Source organism: Hippocampus guttulatus, chromosome 8, assembly GCF_054856545.1.
Source record: "Hippocampus guttulatus isolate MCC_2025c chromosome 8, RoL_Hgut_1.0, whole genome shotgun sequence".
Lineage (NCBI taxonomy): Eukaryota > Metazoa > Chordata > Actinopteri > Syngnathiformes > Syngnathidae > Hippocampus > Hippocampus guttulatus.
Genome location: NC_141268.1, coordinates 19,154,026 through 19,166,816, shown reverse-complemented (window position 1 = coordinate 19,166,816; position 12,791 = coordinate 19,154,026). Strand labels below are relative to the sequence as shown.

The following is a 12,791-nucleotide window of genomic DNA, read 5'->3' as shown; positions in this document are numbered from 1 at the left end:
GTAAATGACTCACGCGCAGTTTGGCTCGCGTTTCATTGTTTCAAGCGTGTTTGGGGAAGTACAGAATATATTTCGGGCACCAACCGGTAATTAGAGCACTATGTAAAATATAGAATTTACAACCAAAGAGGGCAGTCAATCATTTCCAGGTGTGGGAAGGAACGAGGTAATAACTAAGAATACTTTGTTACCGTATTTCAGTGACTGTCTCGGGTCGCTGTTCTTCGCTTGAGTTTATTTTATTGGTTGGTTTAAAATTAGGACTCTGGCCTTCTTGTTTTGGATTTGCATGTTCTCCCTCTGCCTGTGTGTGTTTTGTCACATATTCTGGAAACATACATATCAGATTAACAGAGGACTCCAAATTGGTCCTAGATGTGAATGTTGGTGTTCGGCATACACCCCGCTTCTCGCCCTAAATGAGCAGGGATGGCCTCCAGCACACTCGGAACTCTGGTGATGAATGTGGTGCAGACAATGGATGGATGGATGGATGACCTGATGTACTGGGTTAAAAAAAAAACTACTGTGACATGATGCACAGTTTGAACATTGAATACAGTGATTACTTTTTGTACCACAAGAGGGAGCTTGCATACCACTACAGTAATTGTCACACAAATCACATAAATCCTTGTTTTGGCGAAATAGGCGTATTCCATTCAATTACTGAGGATAACGAAACAAGTTAAAAAAGACGGTAAAGGCAAGGGTGTTGAGATCTTGACTGACTGAGAATTTTGGGTCCTACAATGCAAAACAAAAGAGGGACAGCAACTGCATGAATTAACAGAGAGCATAGCAACAGCTTTAGAGTAGCAAGATCTTCCCCGTGTATTGTCTTATTATAGAGATTTTTTTAAATGTTATGGACTACCAGAATGATGAACACGGCTCCTCTTGTTTTATGTTGAGAGGGAAGAAATTTCATCTGTGCTCAGCACATTTGACAATAAAGTTGTATTCAATTCAATTCAATTTGTGGCATTTCCGTTGTCTTGTGCCGGTCTAAGATCCTCAAGCCAAGTCAGTGGGGAAAAAAACTGTCAAAAAAATCGAGTTAGACTACATTGTTTTTCTTTTATTTGTGTATTTTTCTTGTGTTCTGGCTTTTTATATGGATGACTGCTCTCCGCATCTATTCCAGTAGAGGGCGGTAAAGCCGTAGCATTTAGTCTGCTGACTCTGCTCCTCGTCACCAATTCGGTCGAAGAAGAATACGAACTCATGAAGACATGGGGTCTGTCACAGATGGTAAGTACTCTTTTCATTTCTTCATTTTGGTTTTTTGTCCGTTAAGTCAATCGAGTTGAGCCGAAGCTTTAAAAAGAGTTGATATGTTGTCACCTCACCACGCTGACGCACATATTCCACTCGCAAGAGTCGGCTGCAGTCCCTTCTCAATTAGCACTGTTAGCCGCTAACTTGAGCAATGACGGCTTCTTCTGGTTCTTTTGCAGACGAAGTCATTCGAAAACGTCTTCTTATCGACGGCGACGGAGCTGGGGATGATCGGAGAATCAATTTGTTGTTGAAAACCTTCACCAAGTGGTGCAACTCACCTGGGACCCCGGAAGAAAGGCGAGTGAACTCGACAGATTGATCGATTTGCATGGAACAGCTCCCGAAATATCTACTTATATTATAGTCACGCGTTTGACTTTGCGATATATTTGTTGAATTTAATGTATGCGTTGCTTGGATAAATGGCTGCTGGTTTCTTAATTTTGCCCCACTACCAACAAATAAATAAATAAAACCATACTGCAGGTGCATCTCAATTAATAGAAATGTTATAGTTGACATAACATTGCTCATCAAATTGAAATAATCCAATTCATATCTATTATAGACATTCACAACACACACTGTGAAATGTTGCTTCTTTGAAAAATATACAATCATGATAATTTGGATTAGTTACCAAAAAACCCAAATTCACCCAAATGAGAGACTACTATATAATGCAATGAACAAGCAAACATAGTTTTAAGATTACAATTGTTAAGAATTGGCCATCTGAAAACCTCACAAAAAAGTTTTTAAAATGTATTTCATGAATATGTACCAGTATACACTTTTTGATTGAAATGAATCTCTTCATCATACATTTTCAGTGTAAAGAAGGAATTTGTTTTAAAGGTTTTCCTTTATTTAAAAAAAACAGCTTCACACAGTACCAGAGGATGCTCGGGACACTGGCCCAATGTGAATTCTCCCTGGGGAAGACTCTGATGGTCTATGATATGAATCTGAGGGAAATGGAGAATTATGGCACAATCTACTCCAATATAGGTAAACATTTTTTTTTCATTTCGTTATTTACTTATATATTACAAGTTCACTTAACACTAAGTGTTTGTGTGCGTGCTGAAAGACAATAGTCATCGCCTTCTCTCCATTTGGCAGAACAAAATATAACTTCAGCACATGAGAAGATAGCAGAATGCAAAAAGGAAATCCAGAGAGCAAAGAGAGTAAGAAAGAACCGCCAAGGTAAGAATATTTACGTAACTGTTCTCAAAATCTGTTTGTCTCTTCCTACCCCCCCCCTTCACTAATTTATGCACAACGTGTCAAAATTAGTCATTGATAAGCTTCTGCCTGACGAATATCATAAGCTAATACAGTGTGCAAGTGTTTTAACATTGTAATCACATTATACTTGAGGGATTGTTATTTTTTGAGTATGCCAGAACAGTGCTCGGTGCCTTTTGACATTTTTATTTTCCTCTTGCAGAATACGATGCTCTTGCAAAGGTTATTCAGAATCACCCTAATCGTCACGAAACACTCAAGTGAGTTTACTGGATGGAACATTCACAGTCAACCCCAGTGTGTTCTGTGACCACCAACTGCCTTTCTTTTCTTGACTTTTAAACGGCTTTGTTTTGCCTATAGAAAACACTGAAAAACCTAATTTGATCCCAGGTGAAATCGTAGGCATAGAAAAAAAAATGGTGTCATTTTAACTGCCATGAACTAGTTAAAATAACTCCAGTGAAACGTTGATCTTTTCTGCCACCTTTCTGTAACCTTTGTGCTTACAGGCAGTTGGAGGCACTTGACAAAGAACTCCAGCAGTTGTCGAACATCAAGGAGAATGTGGACGCTAAGGTAAAGAAACGTTTCCCATGTTTATTTTTAACGACCCGGAAGTATTATTTGGATGACGCGAACTTTATACGGTCCAATTTCAGTTGGAGCTACGAAAGAAACAGTTCCATGTGCTTCTCAGCACCATACAAGAACTACAGCAGACCCTTGAAAGTGAGTCAACTCTCTGTCAACCCGCACCACAAATGACAAAACGTCCTATTGTTTTGGTGTTTTTTCTAATTCTTTGAATCTCGCGCAGATGATGAGAAATTCGACACGGATGAAAACAATCAGCAAAGTCCGTCTGGGAGCGCCGAATGAGGAACTCCGTTCTTTCGTTTCAAATGAAGTGAACCGATTTTGTTTGCAACGTTTTCTGTATTTTTTTTTTTTTTTTTAAATAAATGTGAAAACTACTGTCTCAAGTTATTCATCAAACCTTTGGAGCTCTCAAGGGAGAAACACAGACGGTTTCTTTCAGCCAAAATGTGGTACATTCTCACGTCTAACTGTGCCCAACTTTGGCCCTATGTTGAAGAGAGGTCAGACAACATTCAGAACCTCGAGTTATCATCAGGGTGAATCTCAACCACACCAGTTTTCGGACTCTTAAAACACTAATTCAAATCGCGACAGAATCTGGAGGATTTGCATTTGATGTATGTTTTAACTTCTCTGTGTTATTTGGTGAAAAGGGCAAGTGACAAAATGTTGTAGACATCAGGCCATCAAGAGCTGTTTTATTGTCGCATGCTCCCAGGTCAACAAATACGGGTTGCAATTGTCATATTCCTTTGCAACAAGCATCAATTTAGCATCGCCACCGTTGAGTATCACTTCTTCTAATATAAAACACGGACGTCATTGATTGTAAATTCAGAATAAAAATTCTGCAACCTTTGTTATGTATCTACAACCTTATGATGCCACCAATCATAATTTTTTTTTTTTGGCTGGGCTTTTGGTATGTCAGTGGAGTGACATGCTGGCACGCGTTAATAGAGCTTAGCCCTACTCCTTTTTTTGTTTTGTACAAGTTAACACTAGCATGGACAACATTCAAAGTAAATTGTTGCAAAAGCTTGTGAATAAAAGAAGGGAACAATCCTCTTTACACGAGCAAAAGCATTGTCTACATTGTCTAAGCATTTTAATGGAGTCACATGACATAACCGTGGATACGTGATTCAAATATACGTAATGTAACTTGAAAAACTGTAGACATACTGTAACATAATTGACATACGTCATGCTGGCCTGGACTAAGTGAAAAATAAATAAGAAAAATATAGATTTGCAAAGACCATAGAAAGACATGCGGGAACATGCACAAAGTCGACACCATTTTCCAAGTTTGAAATATACAAATACGGAACACATCTGTCGCCACACCTACTTGACAACATTACCAAACCAATACGAGATAAAATAGAACGACGCACTCAACCGTGATAATCCACCCTTCTCAAAATAAAACACTGAGGAAATAAAACCCCAAGCAAAAAGAAGTAAAAAAATATACCTGACAAAACTTGTATTCATTGGATGCAAACTCTTCTCTCTCTTCTTGGTTGTATTTTTTTTTTCTTTTCCTCACCCGTTTCCATGTTGAAATGCACAAGTACCACTCGAGGTACTAAAAAGGCAAACTACATTTGATTGGCGTAAGAGGAGGGACCTCCAACCTGACTGTACTCGGACAGCTGGCCCAAGTCTGCGTGGGTGTTGTAGCTCCCCGACTGATCAAAGCTGCCCTGGTTGGAGGGCTGCTGGGTAAAGGTACCGCTCTGCTTCTCAGAGGCTCCGCCCACAAACCTGGCGGCACCCTTGTGCCAACCAGTCTCCTTGAAGACAAACCAGATGTTCCCCGCCCAGAGAACAAAGTTGAGGAACCCAAACACCTGGACAGAAAGTGAGATCATTAAAAAAAGAACAAACTATTATTATTATTCCCCGTGACCCTTGTGAGGATCAGAAAATAGATGGATGGATATTATTTTTATCGGTGTCTTTTGCTGGTCATTTTAGCCCAGTAAAACCTACCACGGAGGTGTTGAGTCCAGACCAGCGGGGTTCCTGCACAGAGCCACATTTATTTGTCTGATCCTTGCAGGCAGAGATAAGAAGCTGAACCTCATCTGGATCTGTAGCTAGCTTGACATCAGACAGAGCTTTGGCCCAAGCCGAAGAGCTGACGAGCCACATGAAGGAGAACACAACAGTCACAACAAAGTCCTACAGGGACGCAAGACACACACACACACAAAACACAAACATTAATGAGTAAGCCTGTTCCTGCGTCACCTTTTTTTCTCCCTACTTCCCCGGTTCATTAGGATGTCTCGCAGACAGGCCTATGGGACTTAGTCACTTGGTGTCGGGAGTACATCAAATGTCCGTATTGCACGACAAAACTGTTCTGTTCTGTTAAAAGGGCATACAGGTCCACCATGCTGCATGATAAAAATAGCCAAAATGGAAAGATAAAAAAAAAAGAAATAGTCATAAATCTAAACCAGCTAGACCCAACGACTCTCATCCAACTGCATTTGCTTCTTCTGCAGTGTAATCAATTCGCCTATCAGTCACCCAAAACCTTTAATTCGGAATATCAAACCCTATACTCACAATCAACGGTCCTCGGTTGTTTGCGCGGTACTTGTTATGGAAGAAAATGTAGACGACAGCGGCCACCAGGGAGTACAGGAAAGCAAAGACGGCAATTGTTACGAAGAACTCGGCAGAGGATGAATAGTCTCCGGTGAGAAAGAGGCGTTCCCTCCTTGTGCCCTCGCATGCGGGCGCTTCAAATGACACCCGGTGCAACCTGATGCGAAATAGAAACGGTGATCACACAAACGGTGGTTCGCAAACCTTTCACACTGAGCGGCACCTCAAAATACTTCTCTCTCCGCGTACCAAGAACTCTATTCGGTTTGGACATTTAGATTGTGTTTAACTCATTCAGTACCAGCCAATTCTAGACCAAGTCTGAAAAGACGTTTAAAAACGTCTTTGGGAGTGAATGAGTTAAACATACAAAATGAGAAAACTGGACTGTATATAGAAATAATGATTAAATTAAAAATGCATGGCACATCAAAGTTAAACAAAAATGGTATCTAGAAATATTTCCAACAAGCAATTCTTAAAGATCCAATTCAGTTCAATACAACGGAACGGTACTGAGGCTGTAATTTTTTTTTTCATGTACCACACTTAAAGATTCACCGACGCACCAAGTAAAGTAAGGTGAAGGAGGGCATTGAACACTCTCCCAATGATTGCTTGGAACAAGGCAACGGAATAAACTTGAGATGGAATGTGGTAAACGAAGATGAAGGCGGCTTACCTGAAAGGATAAGCAAAGTCGATGGCAATGCTGAGGTTGCTGCTGGCCTTCTCCATGCAGTCCACACTCACCCGCAGCTGCCCAGAGTACCCGCCGCATGTAGCGAAGGCAAATATGGCAAATAGCTAAGAAAGGGGAAGGGGGGGGGGGAATATTTAGAATGGCCTCTGCTTGTTTGATCAAAGTCATATTTCACAAAGAGCCAACGTCGGGATCAAATGCAGGTCTTTTGCAGTCTTGATTATGGGCTGAATAAACAGTGAAAAGCTAGGAGAGTTGGAACTCTCACTTTGGAGGGCGACAAACACCCAATGAAGTACAAAGTTATTGTTGTGAACCGTTTTTGAAGCCTAAAAGTTTTGTGTTTTTTGTTATTGTAAAGTGTCCTTGGGTGTCTTGAAAGGCGCTTATAAATCAAATCTATTATTATTATTAAAAAAACCACAAATGGTTACAACATCCATTTTCCGATCCACTTATCCTCACGAGGGTTGCGGGGGGGGGGGGGGGGTGCTGGAGCCTATCCCAGCTGTCTTCGGGCAGTAGGCGGGGGACACCCTGAACCGGTTGCCAGCCAATTGCAGGGCACACACAGACGAACAACCCTCCGCGCTCACACTCACACCTAGGAACAATTTAGAGTGTTCAATCAGCCTGCCATGCATGGTTTTGGAATGTGGGAGGAAACCGGAGTACCCGGAGGAAACCCACGCAGGCACGGGGAGAACATGCAGACTCCAGACAGGGAGGCCGGATCCAGAATCGAACACTGACCCTCTGCACTCTGAGGTTGACGTGCTAAGCACTGGACCACCACTCATACCTCCCCCCTCCACCACACATATGTACAATACAATACAATACATGCATTATATAGCGCTTTCACAACAGCGACAGCTGTAACAAAGCGCTTCACAAAACAGTTAACATAAAGTAAAATATATATATAATAAAAGCACCGTTTACTGGTGCTGCGACAAATATGAAAGGGACTCTACGAGGGGGCGTCTGAGTGTCATGGACACCATTTTCCGTCAGTAGAATCTGGAGTCCAGTGGTTGTGGGTCTGTTCAATTGGGGTTCCTCTGCTGGAATCGTGCTCGTTGCTTAGCATAATGAGAAATGTTTCTTTAAAATATATTTTGATAGACCCCCCCCCCCCCACCCCCCCAAAAAAAATCCCCAAAGCCAGCTGGGAAAAGAGAAGTGGCCAGAGGGGGAGAATAATAAATGCTCTTAAGTGTTACCAACGAGCCCTGATGATTATCTCTTCCCTTGCGTTTACCACCCACCTCCCGCCTCCTGCAGCCGTCTCATCTTGCCGCGATTTTTCGGTGGAGTTTGGCACTTCTCATTTCAGGCAGGGGCCTTTGAACAGGGGAGTGTGGCATTGTAGCGGGAGGGTGGCTGCTAAGCCTTGTGCACCCCGCGTGTTTATCTTCCTCTCCCAGCTGGGCTCCTCGGGGAGCAAGCCGCAGAGGGAGAGAAAAGAGAAATGCAACGGCAAGAAGAAGATGCTTGAGTACAGAAATGAAAAACAAACATCTCCCTTTTTGCCCTCTTTCCTGACCGACATGGCATTGAATCGTTTTACGGGAAGAGTCGAATTCACAGCAAGGTTTTGTAAAACAAAACATCGATGCAAATGACATCTGGTCGGAAAAACGACAACCTGGGTGTGCATCATTTTATGTTAAAAGATCAGAGTTTTTGTCACGTGTATTGGTTTATACTGCATATTTATTTTGCAACAGTCATGAAGATAGTAATGCAAGATAAATATGATCCATGGGAAAAAAAATCCTCATCTTACGCCGCTGATTTGATATATAGGCCACAAAAAAACAAAACAAAAAAACAACGTGGGACAACCAAACGGCGCTTCGTTGAGCAATATTGTGACCAGTTAGCCGCTTCACCCCGGAAACATTTTTATGGCCAACAAGTTTCAGGGCGAAAGGGTTCGATCCCAACTCCGGCCTTCCGGGTGGAGTTTGCATGTTCTCCCTGTGCCTGCGTGGGTTTTCTCCGGGTATTCCGGTTTCCTGCCACATTCCAAAAACATACATGGCAGGCTGATTGAACACTCTAAATTGTCCCTCGGTGTGAGTTGGTTGTTCATCTTTGTGTGCCCTGCGATTGGCTGCCAACCGGTTCAGGGTGTCCCCCGCCTACTGCCCTAAGACAGCTGCACCCTCGGCAACCCTTGTGAGGATAAAGCGGTTCAGAAAATGGATGGATGGAATATGTAACACTGGTACATTCCGTTACTTTCTTCATTTTGTTGCAAAATTTGTATGTAGACACACAGATGGGCGTACTTGTTGACCATAGTGGAACTACAGTATTATCTTACAATTTGTGCGATCGTTCGATTCATCATCAAATGCCCTAAACTTTCCATGTCCAAAAATTAAATAAATAAATATATATATATATATATATATATATATACACCTGTATATATATATATATCAACTAGCCAATTCATCCTAAAAGCTAACCACTTTTATTAACAGCGGCACACTGGAGGAAGCTCCGCCTGCCTTCACGAGAAAGCTTGTCTTATCTTTTTGCAGCAGCAGCGTCACAAAACAAATTCAGGACTCATTTAGTGGCGGCTAATCCCTTCATGCGTGGGGACTGCTTTTTGTCCTGCATAGCTCAGATTCATCTACCCCACTAACTCATTTTCTCTCTCGCTCTCTGCAGGCTCCGCTGCCCACAAGCATAAAAAATAAAATAAAAAAATAAAAAATCTCCATTTCGATTTTGTTACGCTGTTCTTCTCTGATGGCCTTCTATCGTCTATTGCTTGGACAATGAGGAGCCCGACTTGTTCCTGCTCAGTCGTCTCTCTAACTGTTTGCGTTGGCGGGTCAAAGAAAAGAAAAAAAAAAATTTTGTCAATCAGATTCTGAACTAACCGCACATTTTCTCCCGCTGGTTCCCTTGTTTTGACGTGGTGCGAATGTGCTGCATGTGCGAGTGGACATTGTGCAGCACTCTGTCAAAAACAAACACCGACGCATTGTAGTCCACTGAAGTCAGTGGAAAAAGAACACACAAGCACGCTAACACAGACCGGTCCGAGATCCATTTGCAATGATTCTGGCTCAGCCCCATCTTACGGCTGATAAGAAGATCCCGACTCACAAAGGACAAAATGATTTACTCGTTATTTGTGGCTTGTTCACTTGCATTTTGGTTCCGTACACGTTGGTTGGCCCCACATCACGCATGACACAGTGCCTGCGCAAGTGTGTGAGATGTTGCAGCGATGATGACGCTTCGATGCATAAACAAATGTATATCATTAGCATCATGTGCTCATCCGACTGTGCAATTTTGCCGCTTTTCTCATTCCATCGCTCTCGTGTGCGCGCGCACACGCCAAGTGAAGTGCTTGGGCACATCTCAAAGGACAGCTTCTGCATGAGTTAGTCTACGGTGGAGAGAAGCGGACCTTACAGCTGTTTGGAACGGAATATGCCAGCCAGACATTGTGTGCCAAACACACACACACATGCACACACACACACACACACCATCAGCATTCTTTGCAGACCTGGCAGATAACGGCTTGCAATCTTAAATGAAAATGCAGCCAACTCAGTGGATTTCAATGAGTCCGGTTGATGTGAACGTAGCCTCGGCGTCCGCTTGGCCAATTGGCTGTGGCTACGCATATGCATGTGAACAGCTTATTTTTATTTATTTTTTGTAAGAGTTTAAAATTTGTTCATTTAATAAATAAAATTAAATTTTCTGAAACATGGATGGACTGTATGGATTTCATAAGCAACACACTGTTTTGTCAACATTTTGAACGAATAAACGACGAAGTGTGTGGCTTTTACATTGCCATCCATTTGTGCTGTCTACATACACAGGGAACACCATTGAAAGAGTTTATTTCTAACCATCACCATTTTTTATGCCATAAAAAGCATAGCACACAAACAAAGAAAGCGATTCACCACTGAAACGTAATATTCTTCCCAGAAGTCATGCCGATTTCAACGGACACAGCGGAAAGTGTGCACATTTGAGGCAGTTCAAGTGGAGACAGCTAGACCATTGAAATTTGGACCATTGTTTGAATTGCCATCAGAAAGGTTAAAAATGTTCGAAACCCATGAGTACAAAAAAAAAAAAAAAAAGAGAATGTCACATTTGTGTGTGTTGTCACCCGCTCCCCGGGGTTGTTTTGTGTATCTGTGTGAGCGTGTGGGAGACGCGTTTTCTTCCCCTTAATATTTCTGTGTTGAAGGGCATATATGACATTTCTCATTTCTTTCAGTCGTGATGGCCAGTTACTACATTAAAAAAATGCTGGGTTGTCGTCCTCATCCACTCGCTGGGTAGCTGCGGATTTTGAGCATATTGGGATACTTGTACTCAAGGCTTGGGTCATTATTTTGACCCAGCAGATTGGGTGGAACATTGGATTTGGGTGACACAGATGATGAGATGATATTTGAACCCGAAACCTCAGAATCGCGAGGTTTGGGTACATACATGGACATAATGGACTGTTGCATGAGGGATAAGATTGCAGAGACCGAGAGTTAAATTAAAAAGGTTGTGTATACATCTGAAAGGTAACCTAACAGCATCCATCTGTGAATTCTCCGCACACATCATTTGCAATAAACCACTCACATACACACACGCGCACACATTTATCAAGGTTCACAGTACAGCAAAAACGAGCAATAGACTGAAATATTTTTCCCGATTACCGGTACTTTCATTGCTTCTTATTTCACTTTACGTTGCATGATTTTGTGGACCAGTGTCACCGTGGTATGCTCACGGTTGGGCTAATTTCGTCAATGTAACCCGAAAAAAAAATTATGCTACGATGATCAATTGAAAGTCAAATCAATATCTGACTGAAACGTGCGGATAGCGGCGAGACCTCAACGTCCTCCGCGTCACATTTAATCCACATTATATAACTCTGCCGTGTTCAATTAAGTTAGCGCTTGGGACGCAAACAAAAATGTTCCAACTCACCCATTCCAAAACGCGGATAAATCCCAGAGGTAGTTTGAGCACCTGGAAGGTCCCCGCAGATGCGAGCTGTCAAGACACGAAAGAAAAAAGTGGGCTATCGGGGTCTTTTCAGATTTAATACTATGTTTAAATTGAGCAGACGTTTACATTTGAACAAGTACGCGTGCCGAGCATTTACTGACCTGATTTGCAGTATCCATTCCAGCAGCGCTTCCTCGTGCTACTCCTTAGATTGAATGTAAACAAACAGCAAACGGGAGACCCAATCCGAGTAGCAGTGAGGTGCGATCAGTCCGGGGGGGGGGGGGGGGGGTGTTGGCTGGCTTGGATTCCGACTCCATCCCGAAAGAAACAGTCTCCCTCTCTCTCTCTTATTGTTGTGATTTTTTGCCAATCAGTCGCAGTTTTGAATTATTAATCTCGCTTAAGTGACAGACGTACTGTATATACACCACATTTGACATTGTTTTATAATAATAGTGTTTGAATTTTTTTATCATACGAAAAGTAGTGTTTGAATGTATTACTGAAAATATGTGGGAAATAGTTACTACATAGAGACAGCATCTTGAAAAACGCTATACTATAAAAAATATATCTTTTGCAAAAGATATATGGGGGGGGGGACAAAGAAAAGAAATTCCGAATTTGCGCGTGACTTAAAATTCTCTGTTATGAGGGGTAACCAACAATATACAGCCTACCTACAGTATTTCAATGTGATTATTTTTGCATTTATGATACCTATCCTGGTCAAAATCCCTCACGAGTACAGTCAATTCATTTTATACTCTGCTGCTGTACAGGAATATATTATGTTTTAACACCTCGCAGAGAACCAGATCACACGCATGCAAGCAGAGGTGTCAGAGTGAAGGGGCGTGCAAACAAGGGCACCTCAACAACAGTCATGAACGAGTAGAAGCAGGATAAGACTAGTCTCCAACAATTGCTTCCAATTTTTTGGGGGCAGCAGCGGGACTCAAACTTAGTAAGTAAAGTAAAGTAAAAAAAAAAAATGCACGTGAGAGTAAAACAAAAGTGGGTGCAATACAGCTCCCTGATACAGTTTGATTATGGCAAGTGCCAAGCATTCTGACAGCACTGCGAATCTGACCACATCTCCGCCATCGTTCCAGTTTCCTCCCGCCATTCTCTCGGTTCCCTTCTCTATCTTGTGCACACACACATGCAAGCAACACAAACACTGCCTGGGGGACTTGGCTGCCTAAGCATCAGAGAGTCATTACATCCGATTGGCTCCCGCATTCGCCATTAAATGGATGTGCATAGGGACAGATGAAGACATCTGTATGAC

The 12,791-nt window shown here is 42.2% G+C and overlaps 2 protein-coding genes across 2 annotated transcripts; one reads left to right on the top strand and one right to left on the bottom strand.

The window, feature by feature from the left end:
- Positions 1-52: 52 nt before the first annotated feature.
- On the top strand, positions 53-3,516 carry thoc7 (THO complex 7). The gene is made up of 9 exons (XM_086118313.1): positions 53-166; positions 1,148-1,254; positions 1,461-1,581; positions 2,168-2,295; positions 2,410-2,496; positions 2,741-2,798; positions 3,051-3,117; positions 3,201-3,270; positions 3,359-3,516. Exons 2-9 carry the CDS (start codon positions 1,236-1,238, stop codon positions 3,418-3,420), a joined length of 612 nt encoding a protein of 203 aa, XP_085974439.1. The 5' UTR covers positions 53-166; positions 1,148-1,235; the 3' UTR covers positions 3,421-3,516.
- Positions 3,517-3,822: 306 nt separating this feature from the next.
- On the bottom strand, positions 3,823-11,762 carry synpra (synaptoporin a). Its single transcript, XM_086118312.1, has 6 exons — positions 11,656-11,762; positions 11,474-11,539; positions 6,452-6,576; positions 5,728-5,926; positions 5,143-5,334; positions 3,823-5,000 (listed from the first exon to the last, which is right to left on the bottom strand). Exons 1-6 carry the CDS (start codon positions 11,671-11,673, stop codon positions 4,749-4,751), a joined length of 852 nt encoding a protein of 283 aa, XP_085974438.1. The 5' UTR covers positions 11,674-11,762; the 3' UTR covers positions 3,823-4,748.
- Between the last annotated feature and the right edge of the window lie 1,029 nt (positions 11,763-12,791).

Coding starts and splice junctions, on each gene's coding strand:
- synpra (XM_086118312.1), bottom strand. Junction 5,335..5,727: donor ACAACCGAGGACCGTTGATT/GTGAGTATAGGG, acceptor GCGTCCCTGTAG/GACTTTGTTGTGACTGTTGT. Junction 5,001..5,142: donor CTGGACTCAACACCTCCGTG/GTAGGTTTTACT, acceptor CTTTCTGTCCAG/GTGTTTGGGTTCCTCAACTT.
- thoc7 (XM_086118313.1), top strand. Junction 1,582..2,167: donor CCTGGGACCCCGGAAGAAAG/GCGAGTGAACTC, acceptor TAAAAAAAACAG/CTTCACACAGTACCAGAGGA. Junction 3,271..3,358: donor ACTACAGCAGACCCTTGAAA/GTGAGTCAACTC, acceptor AATCTCGCGCAG/ATGATGAGAAATTCGACACG.